The 27,609-nt window shown below is 38.4% G+C and overlaps 1 protein-coding gene across 4 annotated transcripts; it reads left to right on the top strand.

Moving 5' to 3' along the window:
- The first annotated feature begins 573 nt into the window (after nt 1-573).
- Nucleotides 574-27,609, top strand: KYAT3 (kynurenine aminotransferase 3). Of its 4 annotated transcripts, none has more exons than XM_087733551.1 (14): nt 574-675; nt 5,138-5,268; nt 8,456-8,514; nt 9,803-9,947; nt 13,533-13,682; nt 14,911-14,997; nt 16,407-16,529; nt 16,620-16,740; nt 20,717-20,793; nt 21,697-21,786; nt 22,423-22,609; nt 23,631-23,704; nt 24,148-24,234; nt 25,650-27,609. In XM_087733551.1, the coding sequence occupies exons 2-14, from the start codon at nt 5,170-5,172 to the stop codon at nt 25,710-25,712; spliced, it is 1,362 nt and encodes a 453-aa protein (XP_087589677.1). In that variant the 5' UTR covers nt 574-675; nt 5,138-5,169; the 3' UTR covers nt 25,713-27,609. The 4 variants fall into 4 exon arrangements, with proteins under 4 accessions (XP_087589677.1, XP_087589676.1, XP_087589678.1 ...); XM_087733550.1 differs by having other exon boundaries at nt 577-675; nt 5,148-5,268; XM_087733552.1 differs by lacking the exon at nt 574-675 and adding an exon at nt 1,071-1,090.

The raw sequence follows: 27,609 nt of genomic DNA, 5'->3' as shown, positions 1-27,609 counted from the left end.
TTGATAAGGGGTTAACTTAGGTATGAGATGATTGTTAAGGGTTTTGACACTTCATTCCTTCCAGAAAGATAGACCTAAGAAGGTAACTAGTTAGCCCAATTTACACTGAGCGCCGATTTTTACGTTGCTCGGAAGATGCCACATATATGCGTGCGCGTAGCTCCGTATCGAGACGTATTTGAGCACAAAGAGATCAGAAAAAACCATAACTCACGTTCTGACAAAAAAAAAATCCACCAGAACTTGGAAATCAGGAGGCGTTTCTCAAGCGTTCAGCCACGTTGCCGTGCCTTACTTTGCGAGCAGACCTCTCAGCCAGCAGCAGCCTTTCATCCGCACGGCGCGCGGGTGAGGCCTTTGCGCGGTGCCACCTCCGTCGCCCGCCCCGGTACCATGGCTAACGATGCGCTTTGGCGGATCGCCGACCCCTCAGGAGCGAGGCCCGACAGCCCGTGGCAGCTCTATGCTCTCTTCGGCCGCTCACGGCCAGTCGGTGCCCAGCCCCGGGGGGGCGATGAGGGAAGGGCCCCCTCTGCCCCATTTCCCTCAGGGCTCTCCCGCCGCAAGGGAGCGCCCGCGGACGGCGGGGAGACGGGAGCGTAGCTCCGCCCTGGCGGCTCCGCACCTCCCTTCGCGGGCGGGAGCGCGGCGGCCGGGGGAGGCGGCGCTGGGGCGGTGAGTTGTGGTGGCGCGGTCGCAAGGGCTGTCTCCGCCGAGGGCCTGCGGGGGAAGCGGCCCCGGGGCGGGCTGGGCCTCGCCAGCACCCAGCCTGAGCTGCGGGGTGGCGGGCGGCCGCGTTTGTTGGCCCTCAGAGCGGCCGGGAGCCGGTGCCGCGGGCCCGGGGAATGCGGAGCGGTGCTGGGCAGGGGCGGCCCGTGGCCGGCCGGCTCCCTCCCCTCTGCTGAAACGCGGGGCCTGTCGGTGAGGGCCGGGGGTTTGCAAGGGCCCGGCAGTTTCTGGCCTTGCAAACTTTGTGCTGTAAACGCGGCGTGCTTCAGGCTGAAAATATGCGCGGGTAGAGGGCGTCAGTGAAAGCAGCAGCGCGGTATGAAGTAGCTAAATGGGAAAGCTGCTGTATGAGGGGAAAAAAGTAAGGAAAAAACCCCACAACCTCATCCCTCCCCTCATTCCATATCGTAAAATTTATTTCTCCGTGCTCAGTTTTCTCTGTTCCGTGTAGATTCTAGAAATAGTGACAAAATGTTGACTACTGCGACAAATCCTTCACACACAGCAGTTTTTAAGTTCAGTGCCTGTAATAAGAACACCCAACTTCTCTGAGTGCAGCAGTTTTAGCAACAGTTCTCTTGGCTTGACATGTCATTTATTACTTTTAGATGGTAGAAAAATAAGTTTCGGAGAGGCCTCGGTAAGATGGCACCCTTTCTTTCTCTAAAGCTTTCATCCTCTAGACACATACAAAGAGACAGGCTTTCAAAGGCTTCACAGAGTTTGGCTGAGGTGTAACATTTTCCAGGTTTGCATATCCAACAAATATTAAACACAACACAAATATAACAGGGATTGTATTTACATTATTGTGGTGGCCGATGGGCTTGCAGCGTTTCTAGTACCATGTTTGTCGCTGAGGCTGCACAGTAAGACTACTCGTTACATGGAAGAAATGCAGCAGCTTAAGGGGTCTGACTGGAAGCCTTTCAAGCTCAAAGGCATTGTTTTTATAGAGATGGTATAACTGAAGTTCAAAATGAAGGGGCAGCAGTATTTGGCTTTTAGTTTCAAATGGAAAAAAATCAATGGATTACAAATATGTAACTTTTCATAAAATGCCCTGGTGGTGCAGCAGCATCTGAGGTCAGGGTACTGTATGACCAGGAGGCTGGGCAGCTGTTGCGAAGGGAGCAGAAGAGCCTGCAAGTCAGAGGTTGTATCTGTGCTGGAGTGATTATAGAGCACAGCATGAGCTAAATGATTGTTAGTACACAGATGTATTCATAGAGTTCCCATGACAAACTTTAATTGTATCTTCTGGTCTAGTTTAAATCACCAAATCTGAGTTTAAACCAGATTAGCAACCAGAATGTGTCTTCCTCTCCGCCCCACTAAAAAACATTTACTGTGTTGACCTTTCTAGTAGCCTTCCTTGCTTCTCACTTCCCTAAAAGAATAGGAAGCTGCAGGAGTAGTCATTCGTTATCATTTTTTCCCTAATGTGTTCTTCTTCCTGCTTTCTCTATGATTGTGCAAGCCTGAATTCCAGGAGGACTGACTACAAGTTAAAGCATGAATTCTTCAGAGCACAGAAAATTAGAATGGGATGAAAAGTATTCCTAACTGTTAATTTCTGGCTTAAAAGACACGACTCTTGGCCAAAAAGCCAGTGCCTGGCTCCAAGATTGAGAAAAGAGACATTAATAAGACTAAGAAAGAAAAAATTAATACCATTTCATTCCCCCACAAAAAACAGTGCATTTTCTGTGTTCGAAGAACCTTACAAATTTTTAAGAGAGTTGAAACAGGGTTTGCCTAGCACTGTATAACTTTCATGAGCTGGAAGACGCTTTCTAGCTTGATGAGAAAAACTTACCTTAGGACATTATAAAACTTCTCCTTGATGTCTTATACATGCTTGGTCATTGCCAAAACACATACAAAGGTAATAATTAAGTGTGCACTCATCCTAAAAGTAACAGTAAATAATTCTCTTGAGCCCATGATATGTATTAACATGTCATATACAATTATAGTGGGAATGTGTGTGTTTGGAAAAAAAACACAGTAGCTCTTGCTATTTTTTTTTTTTTTTTGAGATCAGTGTGGGAGAGTATCTGGTAATATTAAGGCATCCTTTGCTTTTACTTCCTAGAGTAGCTTAAATGGAAGTATTCAGTGTTGCAGAAGAGAGAAGAGGTATTTTTTAGGATGAAAAAAAAGTCAGAAAAGTATTTTATAGGAGGCTTTCCCATTTAGTGGCCAGTAGTCTTGTCTCTGAGTGCTCTTGAGTCTGAACAAACGGTGTTCACCATTCGCTGGAAAAGTGTCACAAAGATTGAAATGTAGTGGAACAAATGTTACATGCTCATGCCTTGACTTTCCTCACTGAGGCTCTTTAGCAAAGTATTGTTTCTGTTGTGTTCCTCAAAGTTTTCACAATTTCTACATTTCTGTGGTGTTAAAGGTGGATATCATTTTTTACGTCAGGTACTTGCAGAGGTTGTCCATGCCACAGTGATACAGATCTACTGCTCCTCATGCTATGTTGTGGTTTTGTATGATTGCCTTGTGTCAAATAATGGCTTGTCAAATACCACACTGCCTTTCAGTGCAGCATGGCGCTAATGCTAGAAATATTTACAGCTGTTAATAATTTTTCTTACAAAAGTTGCGAGTTAGTTTTGCATGTAAGTTTTGCAAGTTTCTTATTTAATTTTGCTACTCCTCAATACAAAATGGAACAGGCAAAGACAGGTGTGTTTGTCCCTCTGTGCTAACAGCTCCAAGTGTTCGCAGTGTGCTGCAAGAGTAATCCTGTCTCTGGTCTGACCCTGGGAGAATAGCGCTATTGTGGTATTTTAAGATAGTATCAGTATGTTACATAAGTAGTTTTTGTAAACATACACAAGGAGAGAAACAGAGGCCTTCACAATCTTCTTGATTTCACGTAGTTATCATCAAAGATTATATCAAATATGCTAAGTGCTGTTATTAAAAGTAACTTAAAATGTATTTACAGGTCTTTTTAAACATATATTTCTTTTGTGTCTTCCAGAGTATCTGCTGACTAGTGTCAAAGATTTAATTGCTGTTTGTTTTTGCTAGTCCTCAGGCCAGCAGAATTGAGGAAGTTGCCAGTGTTTCTTCTTGTAAAGGAAGCATCAATGAATTGTATACTTGCAGATTGCTAAATGCAATGGGATTACATGGGTATTACTGAGGGTCTAATTGAGTTAGCTACAAATCAACACTGTGTGAGAAAGACCCTAATTTCAGAACTGAGACTGAGTTTGTAGCACTGGAATAAGAGAAAGGCAAAATCAACGTACTTTTCAAACTTAACTCATTCAATGAGGCATCCTTAAAAGGAAGTATTGGTTGACCTTTTCTATTAGTTTACATTGAAAGTGTAAAGGACACTTTCTCATTGGACTAAATCCATTCTTCTTAATGAAAAAATCGTATTTTACTTTGATATTGAATTACATTCTCTACTTCTGCCTGCAAGGCTTGCGTGGCATTGTTTTAACAGGGAATGGCATTCCTTTGTTTCTAATACAAATAGTACAGTTTTTTCTTTCTTTTTTGTTTTCTTCCCCTTTTCATGTAGCAAAGTCTGGGGAGAGGCAGGGGTTATCTATTCTTTAATGAGTAAACTATGGAAAATGACGTTAATAATTATACTGCTGTGGCTGCCGTGTTTCTGACACAGGTCTGTGGATTACATGTTTTTTCTCTTACACATACCAGTCATTTTGACAATGTCATCCAATATATATATTTAAAAATACATTCTGGAAGTAGTTGCCTGAAGTACTAGCTCTTACTTCTTTTTTATAGTTATTGATTAACAGGGCACATTTTCTCTAGTCAGTGAATGATCTGTTACTCCACACAGAACATCCTTTCTAGCTGTCTATTTTCTGCCACGGTAGATATTTGATGTTTGCCAAGTCGCTGTGGTGAAACTTAGTATAGTTATATAAAGTGCGTAGGCCTGCCTCTCCAGCGTGACTGGTGATCTTAATTATCTGTTTCACAATACCTGATTTGAAACACTTGAAAATGAAGACCAGTTTTAAAGCTGTGTGACTTTTAAAAAATCTGCCTCTTTTTCTATTCTGTCTAAATTGGCAATTGTAATGGCAATTTTTGTTACACAAACACATTTTCACAATTCTAACAGAGACTTTGAACCTCGAATTGCATTTAGTCTTAATTGTCATTCAAGAAAAAGATCAGTGCTGTCAAATAGAGGAAACCTTCTTTCTAGATGACGGTCAGAAACATTTTGCAGCCCTGTCGGTTAAAAAGTTTCATCCTCTATGCTTACAAATGTGATAAGGTAATAATTTACTAGAACTTATTTCAATGAAACAAAATCATTGAAGGGAAGAGAAAAGGATCTTATCTTTTAAAATTGCTTAGTGATGTGTAAAAACTAATTCGTGGAATCTGTAAGTTTTTTTCAGGGCACTTACTTATTATGCAGGCATGCTTTTTGCTTCACAAAGCTTCTGTTGCCTTGGCATTAGAACATACCAACTACGAACAGATTTGCTTTCCAGATCCATCAAACTTTCAGCCTCTGCAGTAAGTATTCCTTCAGCTTCATAGATAAAACTATTTTGTGTAATATTTGAGAGAGACACTAATTTTGCGATGTTGCCAATATATGTGCATTAGCTGTATTTTCTTTATTTCTTGTTACAGTGATCCAAACATTTAATATCAAGAACAAGATAAGATTTTTGAATCAGTCAAATATTTAACCACACTAGCATAACAGAATTTGGTGATTATTGCTTTGTGTGTCCTTTTCAGTCTTTAAAGTCACATCTAGCACCTATCAGGCCAGAAGGATTGCCTAGTTGTTAGGGCACTAGAGCTTAAGATACAGGGGACAGGTTCAATCCCAGCTTTATCACAGACTTTTGGTAAGTCAATTAATTTCTTTGTATCTCAGTTTTTGTTTAATGAAATGAGTGTAGTGGTGCTTCTTGATGCTGCAATAACAAGGGGTATATAAGTACCTCAATTTTATACCGAATCTTCTCAATTTCCCAGCTTAACCGCTTATAAGATTGTGTAACTTCATTTTAAGTCTTCAGTTTTGTTTAGGGAAAACAGAGCTTTGCAACGTAGTAGGTGGTTAGAGGTCACACTCTGCATTGCATATAGAACACTGGAATGTAAGTTGTGTTCCCAGGTCATAACAGTTCATCTGGTCAGCAACCTGGGTCAACCAAAGCACATGTCAGATCCTTCAAAACAGATGTTCAAACCATTATACTGCGCAGTTGTAGCATATTTTGCCCCTATGAGAAGTTTCTTTTAGCGTGCAAGCTACTTTGAAGGTCAGCTTTTGCCTGAGTCAGTTTTTCATATGCTATAAGTATTTGTATTCTGTTTAATGGAGCTGGATATTCTCACTAAATGTGCTGAAATCTAATCCTGTTTTTTTGAAATTTCTTAAGATCTTGGCTTCAGTTGTAGCTTTTGACATTGAATTCCACAATTTAATTATGCACCATGTAAAAGTATTTGTTTCTATCATTATTAAACATATTGCCACTCTATTTAATCACAAGTTTCTTTGTATTAGGAAGAAAGGTAAATACGAGCAGCGCCTGACTTTATCAGGTGCATTCCCTGATAGAAAGTGTTAGGGAAAGCAGGGAGTCAGAGTTAGAGCTCGATGAGGACATACCTCTCCTGCTTAATGCTGATCTTAAACTCATGGAAATCCTAGCCCGGCACCTAGAAATGGCTTGAAGATTATCCAGTGATGATGTAACTGTGCTAAAACAAAAAAGAGCGTTAAGAATTCTCATGACATTCTGGAAGAAAGAATGCTACTTAAGGTGTCATTTAAAATGTCAGTTAATTGGTTGGCTTTCTCAAAGTAATAAGGTGGACCTGAACCCCACTGTAAGCTGAATCTGTGAAAACCTGAAAACTAATGCAGGTCCAGCTATTCTGTTTTAAAACGAGTTTCAAGGTACAAGAAAAAAATAAATAGGGAGGTTTGAATCATTAAATATTTAAACTTAAAATAGTATGAGAGCTGTAAGGTGAAGGCTTATTTTACTTGTCAATACATTTTTAGCTTGGGAAGGTTACTTAATGCAGTTAAGATTTACATTACAGTTAATTATAAAAGTCCTGCAGTTGATAAGCCTTTAGGTTTTAGCAAATAGAAACAACTTCAAGAAGAGCTGCTCAAGGGAACAAATTTACCCAATGGCAGCATACAGAATTCTCATTATTAACTGGAAAGATTGAAGGTGAGACTTCTTATTCCTTGTAGAACGATAAGTAGTCTAGCATGTGAAAAAAGATGTGTGTGTGGCTCAGTTTAAGTAGTACCTGTGTTATTTGTATTTATGTAGTACAGCTAAATATTAATAATATTTACCAAGACATACACTGTAAAATTGGATTAATCTTCTAAACTGTGTGTGTGTTTTTAAATAGATGCAGTACAGTTTATCTGGTCAGAACAACTTCTGAACTATGGTGTATGTTCTGTGTCAAGAAGTACAACTTTACCTGTCTAGTTACCTTAATGGTTTTCTTCCTGAGGACAAATAAAAGGTGTCCTGTGCTTAATTCCTCTGGTGTTTGTGTCTCATAGATGAGGTCAGAATCAGATCTGTAGAGAAGACATATGAGCAGAGAAGTATCTGTTTAATTTTGTAGCTTTCCATTCTTCAAATCATTATGTATATGGTAGCTTCGTTACTGTAAACAGGTTGAGTGCAAACATGTGCCTGTGTAATATTTCTACTATGAGTCTTTCCTATTGGTTCAAAGTTGAAACTTGGAGTGTAACAGTAAGGCAGACATTTTCTTCTCAGAGTATGGTAGCTAGAGTGTGGTTTTTGAATCTTTCAGACAATAACAATCGCTGGCTGTGGTAAAAGTCACTAAAATAAGTAGTCTGACTCAAAGAAACAGTGTCCGGAGTACTGAGCGACTATGTAATTCTTATGTAATTTTTTTCCAGTATCAAGCTGGTTTGCAAAGATATAAATGGGCTTACGCTTTTTCTGCTTGCACATAGAAATAAATCTGTTTTTCTCCCTAACTTTCTTTTCTCTTTTTAGCTTAAAAATACCACAACTATCAATAAGTTTTTCTCTGCCTTTACAGAGAATACTCATTGAAAGTCTATTCTAAAGCAATTTTCCAAGACCTTAATTGAAGGTCTGAATATACAGCAAAAACATGTTCCAATGTGGTTTTGCTGTGTTGTAAGTAAATACTTTAAAGTTTTAAAAGTCTGAATGAAAATAGGAAATGTCTTTGCTGTTTTCCTCTTACCCATCAATTTAACAAATAAAATTACATAGAAAATGCACACTTTCCAAGCTGGATTGAGCAGGAATTGGGCTAGAAATAACAGTCTTTAAGTTGTTAGTATATGATAGAAAAGAAAAAGAATGTATGTACCCTATTTTTTTCTTTTTAGGTCATCTTTTAAAGTTGTTGAGCTAAATTATTCCCCTGCTCCATCCTTGCTGAAAGTTCAGTGGCTTTAGATAGTGATGAATGAGAACTTAGGACATTTTTGTGTATTTTCTTGTTAGTCTGAATTCAAGCTATTATAGAAGCTTTAATGAAAGAACATGTCTATAATTTTGTGTAACTACTGAAATTCAGCTGGCAATGGTATATTTGAGAAAGCAGGAAGGAGGGTTTGTCATGCAGAATCCAACAATATAGTGCTTTGTCTTTCTTAACAAACCCCTTCTGTCTGTATATTTTGATCTTGCAGACAATGGCCTTCAGACACAAAAACACAAGACGAATTGAAGGCCTTGATAGCAATGTGTGGTAAGTAAAAGGAAAATATCTGCAAATTTCAGAAAATATATTTGGCCGATATTTCTTTCCAAATTGATAATTATTGCCACTAAGAAGGTACATAGCACTTTCTATCTCTGCTGAAGATATATGTTTTTATATATATATATGCGCCATATATATATGCCGTATATTTGGCACCTGCTTAGAAGCAATGAACCAAATTCTGTTAAAGGTGTGAACTAATTCTTATTCTTGAGCTTTAAATATTAGGTTTGGGCTTCTCTTCATCTGGTAAATCATGTAAGACAAGTATAACTCTTGGGCATGGTAGTATAGCTGACTTTCAAATTTAAACGTTAATTTTGTTGAGTAATGTATTTCAATTACACTTGATTTGTGTTTACCAAATGAGTCAGATTTCTTTTTAAAGGCGTTATACTTGTCTTTATAATTTTTCATTATTTTTAATACATTTTTTTCTAGGTATTAAATTGGTCTCAAAGCAATATTGCCATCACTGGCAAATATGGGATTTTGTTAGTTGTTGAAAACACTATTTTGGGCTTACATTACTTGTATGCATATGCATGTATATATACGCAAGGTGTTTTGGTCATCCAGCTTCAAACTCATTTTTAGCTATTTGTATTGATTTTTGACAGAACTGTGATGCTATGTGGGGTTTTTTTTTTGTTTTGTTTGGTGTTTGGTTTTTTTTTTAAGTCTTGTTAACATTTGGGTAGTGAGGAAAGGGTAAAATGGAAAGCTTACCTGTGAAGCGAGGAAAAGAAAAATTGTTCAAGAATCCTAATGTTCGCATCTGGCAGGCTACTAGGAACAGTTAATGAACAGCCTGAAACAGTCTGTTGCCTAAAATCACAAAGCAAATTTTATAGCAATCTGAGGTGACTGGATAGTTTAAACGACACCTTCACTTGACAGAATCTAGCCTTTAAATCATTTAGGGTGCCTGTTCTAGTAGGTCTACTTCATTTTGCAAAGAGAGTAGTGTTCCGTTTCTGCCTATATCCAGCGATACTGTGTGTTTGTGTGTGTGCACATCTGAGCACAGTTCTGCTGGCAGGAAAGTTATTCTGTGGATGCAGAAAGTCAACCCTTTATTGGGTTCCCTCTGACTCCTGTGGTTACTTACCATTGTCCCAGCCCCCTCCTCTCCATGTGAGCACTCTATTTAAACCTGTTTCCACTGCTGTGAATTTGACAAAGTGAAATACTTTTTTTGCCTTTTAATGCTAATGAAGGAAGAGATAACTTTATCTGGTATGTTAACTTTAAGATGTTTTGTTCCCTTCAGGGTTGAATTTACAAAGGTGGCAGCAGATCCCTCAATTGTTAATCTTGGTCAAGGCCTTCCTGATATATCCCCTCCCAGCTATGTTAAAGAAGAGCTGGCAAAGGCAGCGGCAGTTGACAGACTGAACCAGTACACACGAGGCTTTGTAAGTACTGTGAAACTTGAGGACCCAAGTTCAGTGGAGAACACGCCACAGGGAAAAAAATCGACTTTGTGTTGTGGTTTAACTGCAGCCGGCAACTAAGCCCCACAGAGTCGCTCGCTCATTCCCCCATGGTGGGATGGGGGAGAGAATCAGAAGAGTAAAAGTGAGAAAACTTGTGGTTTGAGATAAAGACAGTTTAATAGGTAAAGCAAAAGCCATGCGTGCAAGCAAAGCAAAACAAGGAATTAATTCACTACTTCCCATTGGCAGGCAGGTGTTCAGCCATCTCCAGGAAAGCAGGGCTCCATCACGCGTAACGGTTACTTGGGAATACAAACGCCACCACTCCGAATGTCCCCCCCTTCCTTCTTCTTCCCCCAGCTTTATATGCTGAGCGTGATGTCATATGGTGTGGAATATCCCTTTGGCCAGTCTGGGTCAGCTGTCCCAGCTGTGTCCCCTCCCAGCATCTTGTGCACCTGGCAGTGCATGGGAAGCTGAAAAGTCCTTGGCTAGTATAAACGCTACTTAGCAACGACCAAAATATCAGTGTGTTATCAACATTATTCTCATACTAAATCCAAAAACAGCACCATACCAGCTACTAAGAAGAAAATTCACTCTATCCCAGCTGGAACCAGGACACTTTGCTTTAAATTAGTTTTATCTGTAGGTCATACTGTTATGTCCCAAATTAAGTTGATCTAGTAGCCTTATCTGTTACTAATGAACATCCTCTGAGTAGGCTTCTTCAAGGCAGAATCCTTCAGTCAGAGCAAAATGGTAGAGAACATGTGGGATAGATTGTCTCTGAAGAGTCAATTCACAGTTTAAAGAGTGTAAATTATACATTTACCTCTGATTTTGGTCAGTGTAAACATGAATCAGATAGGATAACAGTAGAATGAGAAAGAAATACTTGATACCAGTTGAGACAGTGCCTATAGGATCAAGAAAAGATTCACCCATAACATCTAGTAGATTTCAGTGCAGATTAGGAAGTGATAAAAACAGTAAGTTTTTTCCCCTGGAAGATAGTCACTGCCCATTCTGTAAGTCGGCTTGTAGAGTTTATGTCTTGAGCTGGGTGTGAGTGTGTGGCATTTATCATTGTCCAAGGCAGGATGTTTTAGTATGACCACTTCCTTGTTTGGTTTGTCTTTCTTATATTTTGTGGTAAAGATAAACCATGTTGCCCGGCTGAGAATCATCTGTCAGTATTGCCTCAAGACCCTAAGGAGTCTGTCTAATATTTTTCTAGATGACTATGTTTTGCAACAGTGGTAGAAAAATATTGTATAGACTGGTAGGCCAGCAATTGGTTTGGTAGTTGTGGCATCATTGTGTATATATTCCAACATAACTTTTTGCCTGTTCTCTGAGAATCTGCATGCATTAGAACTGACGGGGAGCAGCAGTGACCAGCAGCTCCCTAAAGGAGAAGCTATCGCAGCAAGCAGGGTGGAGGCCTCACCAGCCCAGTCTCACAGTACCTGAGCAAGGCGGGCCCGGAGATGGTGGCTGAGGTCAGCCCAGATCACCAGGCAAGCGTGTGGTGGTGAGGTGGGCCTGAGGTCAAGCCAGGAAGTCAGTCCACGGGTCAGGCCCAGCAATGCTAACCACAGTTAGATGTAACCCAGTGATCACTGGCCAGGTCCAGGGTGACCAGACAGGTCTAAGGTCAAGCCACAGAATCAGTCTTACAGGTAGGGGCCAGGATCAACAGGGTCTATGGCCAGGTACAGGCATGGCTGTAACTGAATTGCAGACCAGCAACCCTACTGCGTAGCACTTAAATGGAGCCCCTGGACCAGGGGCACAGCTCTGGGTAGAGGCCCCAGGTGAGGCCATTAGGGTGCTCAGGGCCCTGACAAGAACAGAAAAAAAGAAAAAAAGAAATCCCCAGTGAATGGAACCTCATTACCATCCTTCTTTGGGTCACTTTGTTTAATCACCTTTAGTTGTGTGCAGAGTCTCTGCAAGGAGAAAATCTATCTATCTATCTATCTATATCTGTGTAACTTGAAAGTGTAAAGCAATTGTTTAGTGGCAGACACATGCAAAAGATGGGTGGGGTTTAGTGAACTTCTGGGCTAAGCATTAGGATGTTCATCAGCCACAGTAAGGTACCTGAAATGTCATTGCTCACCAGGCAGGCAAGGTTTTGGAGGAGCCTTGGCACAGGGAAAAAGGCTACAGAGAGAATGGGCTACAGTCTACCCTCTGGCAAATATTCACAGACTGATTCTCTAAAATAATTTACAAATCAGCCATAAATGTAATTTTCCCAATGCATGCAATTATTCAATATTTACTTCTTTCACTTTCTTCTTTATTTCCAAATAGTTTGATAATTCCTATGATAACTATGAATGTTTGGAGATATGTTATGCTGTAGATAGTAATTAAAGTGGAATTTTTACCAATATTCCCATTTTCAGCCTTTGCACTTCCTCTACAAACTTCGGCACTTCTAAGGTTTTTGAGCACAAATATTTGTGGTAGCAAATGTGGGAGGGATGAGTATGAATGATGCACATCCTCTGATAATTGAGACATTGTCTCAGCTCTCTGCAGCGCTTGGACCTCTCATTGACTGTAGGGCTGTGGCCTGTAGAGTGACCTAACGTGACTTGCGTGGTGCAGCATTCCTGCGTAGCTGACACGCTTGTGGCAAGAAATGGCTGTCATTTGAATCAACAGTGACTTGTAAGCCTTAATTTATGGTAATGTTCTTGTTTACAGAAGGGTTTATGATTTTATGCCTTGTGTGTAGAGGTACAACGCTCAATATTTTAGAGAAGGACTTCTGTTACATAGTTGCATTTTCTCAGGAGCTGGTTTCTATTTCTACCAAGTATCCAAAAAGAAAAAAGATTTTCACAGCAGGGAACCTGTAGTCTTCCTGAGTAAACAGAATTGTGCCTTCTTATTTCCATGTTGTGTATGACCTTTGTTGCATGCTGCTTTTCTTGTTCTTTGCACGTTTTGAGAAGTGCACATTAACCACCATGTCCCTGTAGGGACACACGTGGTGAATGGTGCTCTGAGATTTGGGATATGATTATATGAATCATCATTCTGATCACAAGTGCTGTTTATCAGTAGTGTATAAACAGAATAAAAAGATTTCCCTTGCACCAAATAATTTTCAGTTGAAAGATAAGGAAAGAAACAGAAGGAGCTTCAGATAGAAATATGGGCGGGTGGGAAAGAGACTCTAGAAGGGGTGAGATGAATTGGTGTCAGAGTATTCCCTTCTCTCCTCCTGTCTCTTGCCCTAGCGCCCCTATAGGCTACTTGGAGCTATCCTGAGATGTGATAATAAGATAGAAATTAAAAAGCATCAGATATACAAAAAGAATTTCCCAGTAGATATGAATGAATTGAAGCTACTTTTCTTCCCTAATGTGCAAAAACTTCAAAACATGCTACCTGTTAACAGCCATTAACACTGAGGACTCATCTTGTATTTTTCTATTTCAAAATGTATTATTTTGATATATGTAGAAAAAAACCACCAAACATAGGCTTTGTACTTTGTCATGAACACACTAATCAGTTGCATTTGCTTGCTTTAAACAGGGACATCCGTCGCTGGTGAAAGCCTTGTCTCAAGTGTATGAGAGAGTTTGTGGAAGAAAGATTGATCCTCTCACAGATATCCTGGTGACTGTGGGAGCTTATGGATCTCTCTTTAGTACAATACAGGCATTAATTGAAGAGGGAGATGAAGTAAGTTTTTATTTGAAATATTCACATATACTCACTGAAATGAGAATTTGCCTGGTTTTTATTCATCCCCTTTTAAATATAAGTTAATGTTGGGGCTTCTTTCTGATCTCCATTAATTTGATTTGTTACAGTTGCACATCTGACTTACAGTTTCAGTAGCTGTGATCAGGACACTATCCTTTGGATGTCTTCCTATCATTCACCAACATACAAACCCCTTTCTTTCATACTTATGGTACCTGTAGCAGTTTGTTTATCACTATTACTGTTAGGTGACACAGTACACACTGATTTCTTATTTGAGAAAACTTGTGGGCTGTTGTCTGCAACAGAAGACTAAGGGTGGCGCAAAGTATTTTTGGTGTTTGAATAACCATTGCGTATCACGTTCTGTTTTGGACCATTGCATGGTAGCAGCATAGGTAGCAGAGAAGCAAAAAAGTCCTTTAAAGAAAGGATTGTTAGTTTATTGTACCAGCTGTGATGGTTCATCCCTTCACTACTGATGTCTGCCTTTTTGTCAATGATATTAAAAGTCATTTTGAGGGGGATATTTGTATCTGTAGTGGGCAAGAACTTTTTGTGTTGTCATGCATTTTGCTTTCAGTGATTTGTTGGTGTTGCTTGTGTAATGTATTCTCATCTGTATCTTTTCTTCTTTTTCCGTTGCTCTGATACTCACTTCTTTTTTTTTTTTCCTAACAGTTGTCTGCTATTAGCCTTTGGGGGTTTTTTTTGTTTGTTTCCTGTTATCTAGCCTCTACACAATTTTGCTTGAATTTGTCCTCTTTTTCTTTTCTTTAGATAAAATTTTAGGACGTAAGTCATTCTTCTGAGATTTCTAGATACTTGGAAATCCTGGAATTTTATGGACAGAATCAGGGCAGCTGTTCTGTGGTTCAACAATTTGCTGTTGCTGTCTCCCATCTTTGCCTTGCACCTTCAAATCTGTGTGCAGGACCCAAGAATTCCTAATACTATATCTTAATAGTTGTAATGTGTAACTATAGAAGAACAGCCTGCGTGTGTTGTCAAAAATGAGTAGTGCTTATTACACTTAGACTGAGGGCATTGTTATATGGTGTTCTAAAAGGAGGAACATTCTGCAATGTTAGATCAGGATGGAGTGCCAGAAACATCAAATTATGTCACCAAAGTAAATCTGGAAATATGATGGTATCATGCATGGTAAATTCTCTGTTTCTGATACTGATGATTGTAATTTCAGGTAATAATAATAGAGCCATTTTATGACTCTTATGAACCAATGGTAAAGATGGCGGGTGCAAAGCCTGTTTTTATCCCACTGAGATATGTGAGTAGCTTTTTAAAAATTATTTGTCATGTAAAGTTTCTCATCCATACTCAATACAGTTTGCTGAACATCATCTAGGTGATGCTCTTCTGTATGGTGTTTTTTTATAATATCCAATTATATAAACATGAGATAGATTGCTATAGTGTAAGTCTGAGAAAATGATAATCCAAAGCAGATATTTTATTAGTGTTGGAGAAGGTGAGACAATGTTTCTCGTTTACTTTAATTTGTGCATTCTGAAAGCTGATCAAAATTCCTTTTTTGGATGTTATCAAAGAATGTTTTCAGTGCAAATAAGGGAAGGAGGATCACATATCAGTGCAATTTCTGTATCTGCTTGTTTTCAAAAGATTTGATTTCTGATCCCTTCAGCAACTCCTACAATGACAGAATATAATTTCTTTTCAAAATCTGCTTACTAAATAAGGAGCGATCATGCAGTAGACATTTGCTATACATACGAGAATTACTGTTTCCTTTATTGGTAAAAAGGAATAATTTTGATATGGGTTAATTTTCAAATTGGTACTGCTGGCATTATTCTGTGAGCTTGCAAGGATTATTCTGGATGCAAAGTGTTGATCCTGTCACTGTTGCCTTGGGTGACTGGCAGCCTTGCATGGGGAGGGCTAAGGGGCTCTTTAGGCAGGACTGTTCCACAAACACCACGGAATCAGAACAACACAGAGTGACAAAACCTCCAGGACTGCAGTGGGAGTAGGTGAGACTGTTCATCTGGGTGCCCTCCTTCTAGGGACGTTTTGAATGACGGGGTTCCTCCAATTATTTTCTATTTCACACCCTTGTTTTTTGGTCTGGCCCTCTCCCAGTAATGTGCAGGTGTCAGAAAGTCAGTGTGGCCATGGTCTTTGTTCTCTGTAGCAACTGGCCCAAACTTGCATTGTCCTTGTGTAATACCACAGCAACTCCAGAGCCTCAGGGGTGCAGCTTTTTAACTGTTTGGCCATTTTCATATGAACAATGAGGAGGAAAAGACCTTGAATCTCTCCAGTGGTGATCAATCTTTCCAGCTAAGCATGCACACACTTGTTCTAGTGCCTGGGAAGAACATAAACTCCCCTGTCATGTGACTGGGCTTCCTGCATTACACGCTGTTATAATCAGCATGTGTGTAACCAGATCCTGGAAGCCAGTTCCTGGGGAGACTTTAAGACAAACAGTGGCCAGGAGAGGACAGCCACTGTCATAATAATTTACTTTGCTCTTAGCACCCCTGCCTGTTCCTGGAAGTGCCTTCTCCCAGGAGAGCAGGACAGATTGGATAGGTTGTCAAGTATGGTTATGAAGGTGTCTGAGGGTGACAAGTTGGACATCTCTGTTTAGGCTGTAACATGCTGTATTCAAGTAATGCATAAATTTATTGTTTGTTTTTTTTTTTTTTTTAGAAAAATGGTGGAAACTCTGCATCTAGTGCTGATTGGGTCTTAGATCCTGCTGAACTTGCAACTAAATTTAATTCCAAAACAAAAGCAATTATTCTGAATACCCCGCACAACCCTATAGGCAAGGTAAGAGTCCTGCTTTAACACTACTGTAATTTCAGAGTGTGCCTTAAATACTATAATTAATGCATTGTCCCTTACTTTATTGTATCCCAGGTGTTTACCAGAGAAGAGCTCCAAGTAATAGCTGATCTCTGTATTAAACATGATACCCTGTGCATCAGCGATGAGGTGTATGAATGGCTGGTGTATAAAGGAAATAAACACATTAAAATAGGTACTGATTTTTTGTGGCATCTTAGAAGTGGTTGTGGAATAATGTTGTAAACGTGCCTCTCAGATAATGGTTGCTGGAAGGAGCTCACACTTCAAGCTTTGAATATTTTACAATGTTTAGACTCTAAGGAGGAGAGCCCCTCCCTTTTCTGAAAAACATTTTAAAGAATAATTTCCAAACAGAATTTCCAAAAGCTCTTAAGGGACGTTGGAGCACATATCCGTAGAAACCAGTGGGACTGATGCTCATAAATCAGTTATGATCATCTGAATATCCCATCCTGATTCAGTTATTTTGTTGGCCGTGACAAGTAGAACTGCTGTTCATGTATGTATATTGGACTGTGCTTTGCTGAAGAACTAATTGAAGGAACAGGGATTAAAACTTCCTTCTCAAAGCATTTTAGAGATAACCAATGAGGGAAATGCATAATGAGGATTTTTGCTCCTCTACTCATAAAAAGAAAAAAAAAAACCGTAAAGATTAGTGCGGTGATAGTGCATGAACGCTGTCCCTCCAAAGTGGAGAGACAGTGTTAAATAACAGACATTGAATTCAATGAAGTAAGTCGCTGCATGGGCAGTGTGAAACATGCTGAAGTTTTCAGGCAGTATTGCTACAGGGGTAAAGCACCATTGCAAGAGCAAACCAGAAAACCAAATATGATGCTATGTCCCTGTCCCTCTTGATTTACTTCTTGATCCAAGTTTCACTGAAGTTAGTGGAATCACTCCCATTGTCTCAGAACGAATGTAGTGCAGGTTACTGAACTCCTTCCCCAATCCTGTAATGCTCCAGCTCAGTATTTATGTAAAAGTTTCTAGTGTGGTGGTCTTGGTTTGGATCTGCTGATGTATTTGAGCTGGCTAAAGTCCAAAACTTCCTTCTTATGTGTACAGACATTTTGTTTCTGATGGTAGCATCTTGCATGAACTATCTGTTATGATGTACTTATTGTCATAATGAAGGCACATTTCAGTCATGTGCAATAGAGACATCTAGTTGAGATTAAACAATGAAATCAAGAGACATAAATATAACTTAAACATGAAAAAGCTTAGCTTTTTTCTTGGCTTTACCACAAGTTGAATGCTGAATAACTTTGCTTCTATGCTTCAATTCCATATATGTAGAGTGGCAATAAAAGAAACTTTCCATTAGTGGGGGCTACATCATTGTAAAAACTGAATCTTATAAATAGTAAAAAGGAAATTATATCTAAATGACCTTGCAATACTTACTAGCTCAGCTACACAGTTGCTGATCATACAGCTGCAGTATGTTGATTGTATTGGCCATGCATAGGCTATGAGTCTGTTTTGAAAGTGGCCTAATTTCATGGCTGTTGTGGTGCCTTGATAGCGATACCTTCTCGAAGACCTGCAGACATGGAAGAAGGGGAACATTTTGGGTACATTCGTGCGATAGTAATCTGAGTCAGTGCATCCTGACAAGTTACCACAGTAACTGATCATGTGTGGCTTATCACGTCCCAATTGCAAGGTAAAATGAGTTAAATTAAAGCTTTCTTCATGGGCTTAGCAGGTGGTTCATGCAAATACCTATCCTCAGAACCAAAACCTCTGTGGGTGGTGCAAGGTAATCCATTTTCCTTTGCAATGGCAGTGGGTCCGAACACTCGTGTTGTCAGTTACGCTTTGTCTTAGTGGACAGGTGGTGAATTCTTAAGACACAGTAACTCTATTGTTTGTTAGTATCAGTATTGCCATTTTAATGCTTCAAACCAAAACGTTTCCAGTTGAACAAAAGGCCTTCTGTAGCTTATCATAAAATGTAAAAATACCACGTAATAATAATGCAAGTTAAAGCCTGGACAGTTAGTCAGCTAGGTTTAGGTACATATTCTCTAACAGATCCCATGATACCATATTTAGTGTCAAAATGACTATAAAACCTTCAGGGTAATATTATAAACAATAACATTATTTCAGTAAAAGAAACAAAATCTGTTCTTTTTGACTTAAGTTTCTTAGATTTTTTTTTAAGTCTACAAAAGATAATACAAGGAAAAATGAATGTGTTATTTCACTATTTAAAAAACTCTTGTGTTTCCATATTAACGTCCACATATTCCATCAAATGCAGTGACACTTTTTTTTGTGAGAGATGCAAAATGGATATTGCATCAATTTACAGGGTCTGATGGTGGTTCCTTAATACAATTTAACAGGGGTTGCTAGCCACAGATCATAAAATTAGTGCAGTCTTTGTGCTGTCACTGAAGCAGTTTTCTGTAGCGTAGAGCACTTCATCATGTTTCTCATCATTACCTGACTTCTGTAAAACCGTGGACCTCCTCTAAGTAATGATTAGGGTTGCACTGGCAGATTTAGAGATTGCATCTCATAACTGAGGATTCTGAACAAGCCTCTTAACTAGCTGAGTGCCATCCCAGGTAACAGGCTTATTATATGTGTTAGTTTGCACTTCATTAGTTTTTACATTGTAGTCAAACGTGGTTATGGTGTCATATAATGATGTTGCCATATGGCAGAGAAGAATTTCCCTCTCTATTTAAAACCTGCTGCTTGTAAAAGCGATGGAGCTGTGCCCTTTTGCTGCTGCTATTGTTTGAAATGCTGTTACATTCCATCTCCAAGGTTGAATTCCTATGACTATGTGGCAAAACAGTCTCGCTAGAGGGCATTAGCTTTGAAATTCAATTCTTTTTGCAGTCTGTGAGAGCTAGTTTTGTTGCCTTTAGGAAGTGATCTATACTCTTGACCCAGCTAGCTAGAAGATGCATCTGTTCAAACTGCTTTTTTGTTTTGAAGGTCACAGAGCAGTTGAGTGAATATGGGTGGGCTAACAGGAATATGAGCTTCTTTCCTGCTGTTTTGTTTCTCTCCTTGGCAAGAGTGCTCAGAAAAATACAATACATGTTTTCAAATAACTGCAGAGACTTATACCATGTCTAATGCAGGTAACTGCTCCAAAAAACTTCCTTACGAAATTCAGTGGGTTTATTTGGAAAAATCTTTGTTCGTTGGTCTCCCTGGAGGGGGGATTTAACAATTGACAGATTCATTGGTAGTGGTTCTAGTGTACAAATGAGGTGGAGCCGGATGTTGTTGACCACTGCAATTGCAGTAGTGGTATGACCTTGTCTAACTTTGTGTCTCGGACTTAAGTGTGTCTTGATTTATCTGTTTTTGTTGAAAATGAATTAAGTTAAAGAGTCCAAATAGAGCTCCCCTGAAGCAGTGTACAGAAAAAAATTTGCAAACTACAGGAAGAGACCTTTGCTCTGTCAGCTCCTTGGAAAGGAAACAAAGGGTTTTGGTCTCCTAGCAGATACAAATACAGAGACAGAGATAGGCCTCCATGCGTCCCTTAATCCCTGCAGACATCCTTAGGTAGCTGCTATTGTCGGTCAGTCCCAGGCCTGTTCAAATTATATAACAAAACATAATTTATTTACTCACTCTGCTAGTTTTCTGATTCTTATGGTGTTTGGTTCTGGGTTAGAAGTCTTAGTAATTCTTTTCTTTTTCTGATATCTGAGACAGCCAGTGATGCTGAAGTGGACAATTCTATTAACATGGCTTGCAGTGCCTAAGTTAATGTTGTATATGGTGCTATTATCAGGCATCAGAAATAATGCTGTCTTGAGATGAATGGGTAGCCACCTCTTAGATTATATCTTTCTTATGAATAATTATGCATTTTAGCTGAGGATAACTACCATGTAGTTTTCACAAACTGTGCCTCTCCTTTTCTGCCTCTTCTTTCTCCTTTCATTAATCCTTAGCTTCTTTTCATGCCAAAAAGCATTGGTCCCTATATCCTTTCTCATTTGTTACAATCACTATAATTTTAGAATATTCTCATTGCTTGCTTAATATGCTGCAATGATATATCGACATATAGTTCTGAGCTAGGGACAGTACAGTTTTTCTAACTACATGGAATATGTGAGTGCACCTGTACCCAATTAATTTTATTTTATATACAGCTACATTGCCAGGTATGTGGGAAAGAACAATAACTATAGGAAGTGCTGGAAAAACATACAGTGTAACTGGCTGGAAGGTAAGAAGCAGCAATATAAAAGAGTTCAGTTATATAAATAACAGAATGCATTTATTACACTAAAAAAGTCTTCGTTTCTATGACCTGTCTTTTTAAAGCTTCTGGCAAATCTCCATGTCTCCAAAACATGAAGATAGCATTCAGCTGGAGCAATGACCTGTCTTGAACACCCATGTTTTAGTTCTTTTCTTGTCTCTCGATTAATAAGCTCTTGTGAGAAAACAATACTAAAAAAATAAACACAGTATGATTTGTTCAAAACCAGTCAAGATTCTTGGAGAAAACATGGATATTATCGTATTTTAAGTTTCCAGTTTTGTGGTGATATTTTTCAGATGGTGATAATGGTATGTTTTGGAATGGCTTATATTTCTGTAAAATATTTAGTGATAATATTTTGCTTGACTTTAAAATACCTTTCAGAAAGTAAACAAAAATATTTAACCATTTGGCAGCTAAAGGCTTTCTTCTTCATCACCTGTATTCAAACTGAACCATGACATATATGATTCAGTAGTGAGCTTTTGTTTTATGCTCAAACCACCTTTGACACAGGAGCTTATGAGATGGAAAGATTCGAAAGCAATTAGGAATAACATTCCTCATAAATGCTCAGTTTGATTTCTAACCCTTGTTATATGAAGAGTTAAAAGCTTGCTCAGTGCCCTATGAGAGATAGGGATAAGTGAAACTATAACTGTTGTCTCAAATCTAGAAATTTTTTTTATGGCATCATTCAGCAAACTTTGGTAAACCAGGTCTTTTCTTAATTCTTTATCAAAACAAATTCACTACCAATTCTTAAAATAGAAAAACTTGAGATATCGGCTAATTTTAATTCTGTGTTAATTTTTAGTAACACCACTGCTGTAAGTATGACATATGCATGCTTTCTTCCCTTAGCTCGGTTGGTCTATTGGCCCCCAGAACCTGATCAAGCATTTGCAAGTTGTTCACCAAAATACACTGTATACTTGCCCAACTCCATTACAGGTAGGTATAGATGGTGCAGAGGAGGTTATTTTCTGGTGTTGCAAAACTGTAGGCCTCACTGTAATAAAACAGTAATCACAACAAAGAATTTTTAGTTGTCAAAATACATCTTCTGGGGTGCAAGAGGAGGAGACATTTAATCAGCTCACCAGACATTTAAAAAAAAAAAAAATCACAGTCTTGCAGATTCTTTCTTCTTTTACTTACAAACTGCTGCTTCTTGCCTAAAACATCACAATCTTAGTGGTTTCCTAGCAAATACAAATAAAAGTTGTTGCAATAAGGTCTTGTTTTACTGAGCATTATCTCTGTCTACTAGTTTCTAGTATTCTATGATATATTATTATCAATAATTTAAACTTAGCTTCAATTCAGATTGTAAACCTTTGTGTGAAGGACTGTGACTTCTGTATATGATTAGTGCCTAGCAAATGATTGGGTGCTTTGGGTGTTGCCACAGCACAAAGTAAACAAATTACACACACTTGGATGTAGCTTGTGTAATTTGTATATGCTGATTTGCTTAATAAGGGCCAGAATCGAAGAAAAATCCACGTGATTTCAGTAGGAAGTGTGCGAGTGTCTGTGAGTTTACTGAGTGTCCATGAGTACTTCGAACATTAATTATGTTTGCAGGAGGCTTTGGCACAAGCATTTTGGATAGACTATAAACGCATGGATGACCCAGACTGCTATTTTTACTCACTGTCTCGAGAGCTGGAAATCAAGCGTGATCGGATGGCTCAGCTACTTCAAGAAGTTGGACTAAAGCCTGTCATTCCAGATGGAGGATACTTTATGATTGTTGATGTTTCTACGTTAAGTTAGTATAACATCTATTAAAAAGGGTGTGGAAAGTAAATATTATAGTTAATCTAAAAATGCAAGTTTCATTTTAAACTATATTCTCATTTCATGTTTGCATAATGTTGTCAGAAGTACTAACTGGGACTGAAATTTTCTGTTTGACCTTAGCCTGGGAGGTGGATTTTATGAACTTCGGCGAAGTTTTTGTTTGTGATCCTAACTACTGTCCGTGTTTTCCAAAGCTTTGTCAAGGTTTTAGGGAGGATAAAGGAGGTAGATAAAAATTTCTATTTTCAAAAGGTCTATGATTATGAAAACGTTTGAGAGCCATGCACCTAGCTTAATATCCTGAGTATGTACCATTTGTGCTTTCCCCTTTCTGTTTTGTTTTGTTTGTTTGTTTTTCTTAATCTGAAGTCATACCATGAAGGCTCTTGGAGGCATTCTGATTTCTAGCACTGTAAAATGCTACCAAAATTTACAAAACCTTTTGGAAATTCAGGATATGGTAACTTTAGAGGAAGAATTCCCACAGGGGAACATTTTCTAGTTCCACATTTTTCATCAACTGGTCCTAATGGCACATGTCATTCACGCAGACATGTTTAAACACAGCTGGACCTCACAGTGCTACCATGTGTCAGAAAATTTTAGATACCCCAGTTTCACAGATGAGGAAACTGCAGTTGCAGTGTTTATTGCTGTCCATGCAATAAATACACTCTTCAGTACCCTCCACAGTCCTGATCTCTCAATAACCCAGACTTCAGGACTTCTTGGAGTACTGCATGGCTTTCTTCCAAGCTACAGGTCTGAATTTGCTTTGAATGGAAAGCAAGTGCTCAGGTCAGAATGGAAAGGTTCAATCTGTTGGCCTATTTTAATTGTTATATTATAGTTTTTAAATTCTATTTTAAAATAAAAGCATACATTTTTATTCTTAAGTATTAACTATAATAAAGTGCTGTTAATGAGTGCCTTCCCAACGGAGTCTGGGGAATCTTACAACATGTTTGTTTTAAATTTAATTTTTTTAGATGTGGATCTCTCTGATGTAGATGAAAAGCAACCTTATGATTATAAATTTGTCAAATGGATGATAACATCTAAGGTAAGGTGTCTTAGTCATACTGTAGTTTTAGAAATGCTTTTCTATTGAAAGCAAGAGCAGTGCAACTGGACTTATTAAATAATGTAGTAGAGATATTCCATTCAAAATACTTGGTGTTCATAGTAACTGCTGATAATGATGTGGCTAAAATATTGCTAAATACGCTGAAAATGTACCCTGTAGGTTTGTGTTACATCCCAGCACTTTTCTTTCAGCATGCTTAAATGCTAGTTGTACAAAAGTACCTTTGAAATGTTTTGCCTAAGAAAAGTAATTTGAATTCAGTTAAGCCTAGCTAGTGCCTACAAAACCAAGCCTTGTCTTTCCCTCACATGTTGGGATGGAGAGTTCTAGAAATGGAATAGTAAAATCATCATGCTTAAAACAGACTTTTTTTAGACAGATATAAAATGAGCAAATAATATTTCTGGTTTATGTTTCAGAAGCTGTCAGCAATTCCTCTTTCTGCATTCTGTGGTCCAGAGACAAAAAGGCAGTTTGAAAAATATATACGTTTTTGCTTCATTAAGGTAAATTTGTGTCCTGGGAAGACTTAAGACTCTTTAAAATCAATGCAGTACAGAAATCTGCAAGAGACTGATGGTTACATTTTACCCAGGATCTCCTGAGTTGGATGGTTTTAGGAACAGAAAGTTAGCTTGGTGTAAAATTCAGCACAAAGTAGCTTCAACTGTCTTTTTGCTGAGGGGCTTTAAACCATAAATGTGGGTGGCATGGCTAAGAAGGGCAACTGTCAGAACACAGCTGGGTGGGTAGCCCTTTTTTAGCTTACTCTATTGATTTTTAAAATTATTCTTGACCAGTGGTGACAGTGAAAATCAGTGACACACGTATGCTATCAGTTAAGGTGAATTCTATAATCCAGAGCAGAGAACTGTTGTATAGCAGGGTGGTATACCTCATGCCCATTCAGTTTCCAACAACAGAAACAATGAAGAAGTCACCTTCAAGCTTAGCTCACTTGCCTGAAAATACATAGGGTTTCACACGAGCTCCAAATTACAAAAGAACACAAAGACACAGGAAGTTCTCTTACATGTTTTTTGTGAATTGGCTGACTTTTGCCATTTTGTGAGCACCTCCTTTTCCCATATTCTTCCTCCTGTGAAGTCTGTTCTTGAAAAGACTGAAAGACTTTGGGGACAGGTACATAAGCTTTGATAAGCCCGCAGCTCTTAAGATGTTTCCTGATTATTCTGTAACAGAGTCAGCATAATGGAACATGTGCAACTCTTTAACTGTTCTAGTATAAAGATCAGAGGAGCCTCAGCTTGAACCAGTAATGAAGGGGAGTTTCTGCTTGTGTTACTTAGTTCTTTTGATGGGGTATAAAGACTATGATATAAACTGAGCCAGTAACAACCAGGATGAAACTTGCTGGTTGTAAATGTGGCTTGCCCAGGATGAACAGCACTAATCATGTCAAGTTAAAGACTACTTGTATGACTCACCAGGTTGTAGCCAAGCCACACAACTGGCCAGTGGATAGATTACTCGTATTTAGAGGATTATGTTTAAGTAGTTCACGGCATAACATGGTTGCATGGAGATTTAAAAATCCTGACTGTACATGTAAAGATTGGGAAACTATGCTAGCATGTTTCCAATATAGAGCTGCCAAGTACATTACTGCATAAATGCCAGGCATTTATATAAGAAGTATTGCTTTCATTAAATTTGATAGTATGAATGCTGAGAAAAAATGGTATCTCTTAAATACACCTAATAAATATTTGCAAGGAATCAGCATTGACGACTTTGGGTAGTCTAGATTTGTAACTATAACTGTTAATGAAAAACTGACTGACAGATACTTACAGGATGCAACTGCCAAATACTGATTTGGGATGATATAATCATGACTGCTACTCTCTTTTTCAAGAACTCCATACTTGCAGTAATAGTGATATATCTTGTTTTGCAGAAAGACAGCACACTAGATGCAGCTGAAGTGATCCTGAAGAACTGGAATAAACAGACAGCCTGATTTTTCTTGTAAAATATTCTTATTATTATTCTTATTAAATATTCTTATTCTTATTATACCTCTGGTATAATTATCTAATAGTAGGGGTTTTTATTGCAAATTTAAGAACAAATTACTTAATACAGTACAGAATTAATATGAGATTGTAAATAACTTTGAGCTGTCACCTGCTGAGAAGTTAAAAAACAATGATTTACTGAAATGTGTAATGCAACTCGGAGGTTATTTTCAGTCTTCAAAATCATTACTTTTTTCCTAAAAAAAAAAAAAATCTATGGGATTCACTTATTTTACTGAAAGACAAAAATGTGTAGAACTCTGTGTAAAATAAATAGATTATATAGGTATTTTAAAACTTATAAGAAAAAAGTGGGAGGTGATTTTGGTATGAGATAGTATAGGAACTAGGGGTGAGACTTAAACATCATGGTTTGTGAAACTCAATAGCCTGCAGTGAAGCAAAATTAAGATACACCTCATATTAGATAATGGCAGTGACTTTCTACATACATGCCTACCTACCCTGTCCATGCACAAATTGCATCAGTTTAAATAAAGTGATTGAGTTAAATCAATACAGTGTTTATACTATAGGCAAGATTGAAAAGTGCTAAGCTGCATAATTACTATTTTATTCTCCCACAATAGTCATGCGTGCTGTTCTGGAAGTGTTCAGTCCTCAATAAAAGTGGCATCCAGAATAGGAATTCTGTTTACTCAGTACTGACTATTTATTTATTTATTACATGGATGAATCTACAAATCAAAATAGAAGACTTTGCTTTAGAGGCTCCTTCACTATCAGATGTACAGTGACATAATTAATCCTGTCATCCTTTTTCTTACCATGTTCACAACATCAGTAACTTCGCACCAAACATTTCAAACTCTACATCTAGGGGGAGCATGGAGATGGGCCTAATACTGTGCTATGGAGCTCAACTAACTTTGTTTCAAGCTCGGTTGATAAAGGACTGTTTCAAAAGAGATCGATATGGAGAATTCCTTTGTAGTTGCCTCCTATTTCAGTTCTCTCTGCGATCTTTTAATCTGTGGATGGTATTCCCACTAGCAGAAGCAGTCCAGGTAGGTAACCTTTTAAGGCTGTGTCTTATGTTCTCCATGTTGTTTCTGTATTTTTCCCACAGGCCTTATGGTGGAAAGCCTGAACAAATTCAATAGGTAGTTTTGCAAATATTTTACTCATTCTGTGATCACACAGCTGGAATCTTAACTGAATTCCATCAGGCTGTGACCATGGCCAAGGCCTGAAAAAAAGTAGAGAAATGGGACTGTGAGAACGGCTGCTAGGCTTTTTCATTAGTTCTTCTTGGTCTTGAGCTTTTGGGAGTCCAATAGCCGGGACTTCTGTAGTCTTTGTAGCTGTCTTGCACTAGCTGCTCCCTGAATCTCACCAGAAGATGGTTGGCTGGTATTTTTAAGGTGGTGTGTAGTCTTTGTGTAGAAAAATCAGTGTAGTAATTAAAATTACTTAACTGAAATTTCAGCATGATTTTCATGTGGAAATTCCTACATTCAGTTCCAGGAGGAACTATTTTTTTAAGATACTAAGTTTTTGTGAAATCTTACACTCTATTTTACAAGGAGTTTAAAATCTGTTTATGTAAGTTGCACTGGGGAGCTATGCTGTTGCAGGAACTAAGAGGGCAGTGCAAGAGTCTATTGAGCTGCATGATAATTTGGGAAAGGAAAATGTAAACCAGTCTGCCACTTTAATTGAAAAGTAATTTTTTATAAAATTAAGCAAATTTTTCTAGCATAAATACGTGGTGAAAACATAAGTTTCTGTGAAATGTTTGTATGATTATGTGAATGAAAATTTTCTAATATCTTAAGCCTCTAAAATGATACAAAATAATAAAATATTTGAATTTCA

This window comes from Nipponia nippon, unplaced genomic scaffold (genome assembly GCF_047370975.1).
Source record: "Nipponia nippon isolate SJK-2023a ecotype South Korea unplaced genomic scaffold, ASM4737097v1 scaffold_5, whole genome shotgun sequence".
Classification (NCBI taxonomy): Eukaryota; Metazoa; Chordata; class Aves; order Pelecaniformes; family Threskiornithidae; genus Nipponia; species Nipponia nippon.
The sequence above is the reverse complement of the archived record's forward strand: the minus strand, read 5'-3'. Positions and strand labels throughout refer to the sequence as shown.

Bases quoted from the DNA above. Each gene is read 5' to 3' on its own strand.
- KYAT3 (XM_087733551.1), top strand. From the start codon at position 5,170: ATGCTTTTTGCTTCACAAAGCTTCTGTTGCCTTGGCATTAGAACATAC. The intron at 9,948-13,532 runs GTAAGTACTGTG...TGCTTTAAACAG, and splicing joins ACCAGTACACACGAGGCTTT to GGACATCCGTCGCTGGTGAA. The intron at 21,787-22,422 runs GTAGGTATAGAT...TTATGTTTGCAG, and splicing joins CTTGCCCAACTCCATTACAG to GAGGCTTTGGCACAAGCATT.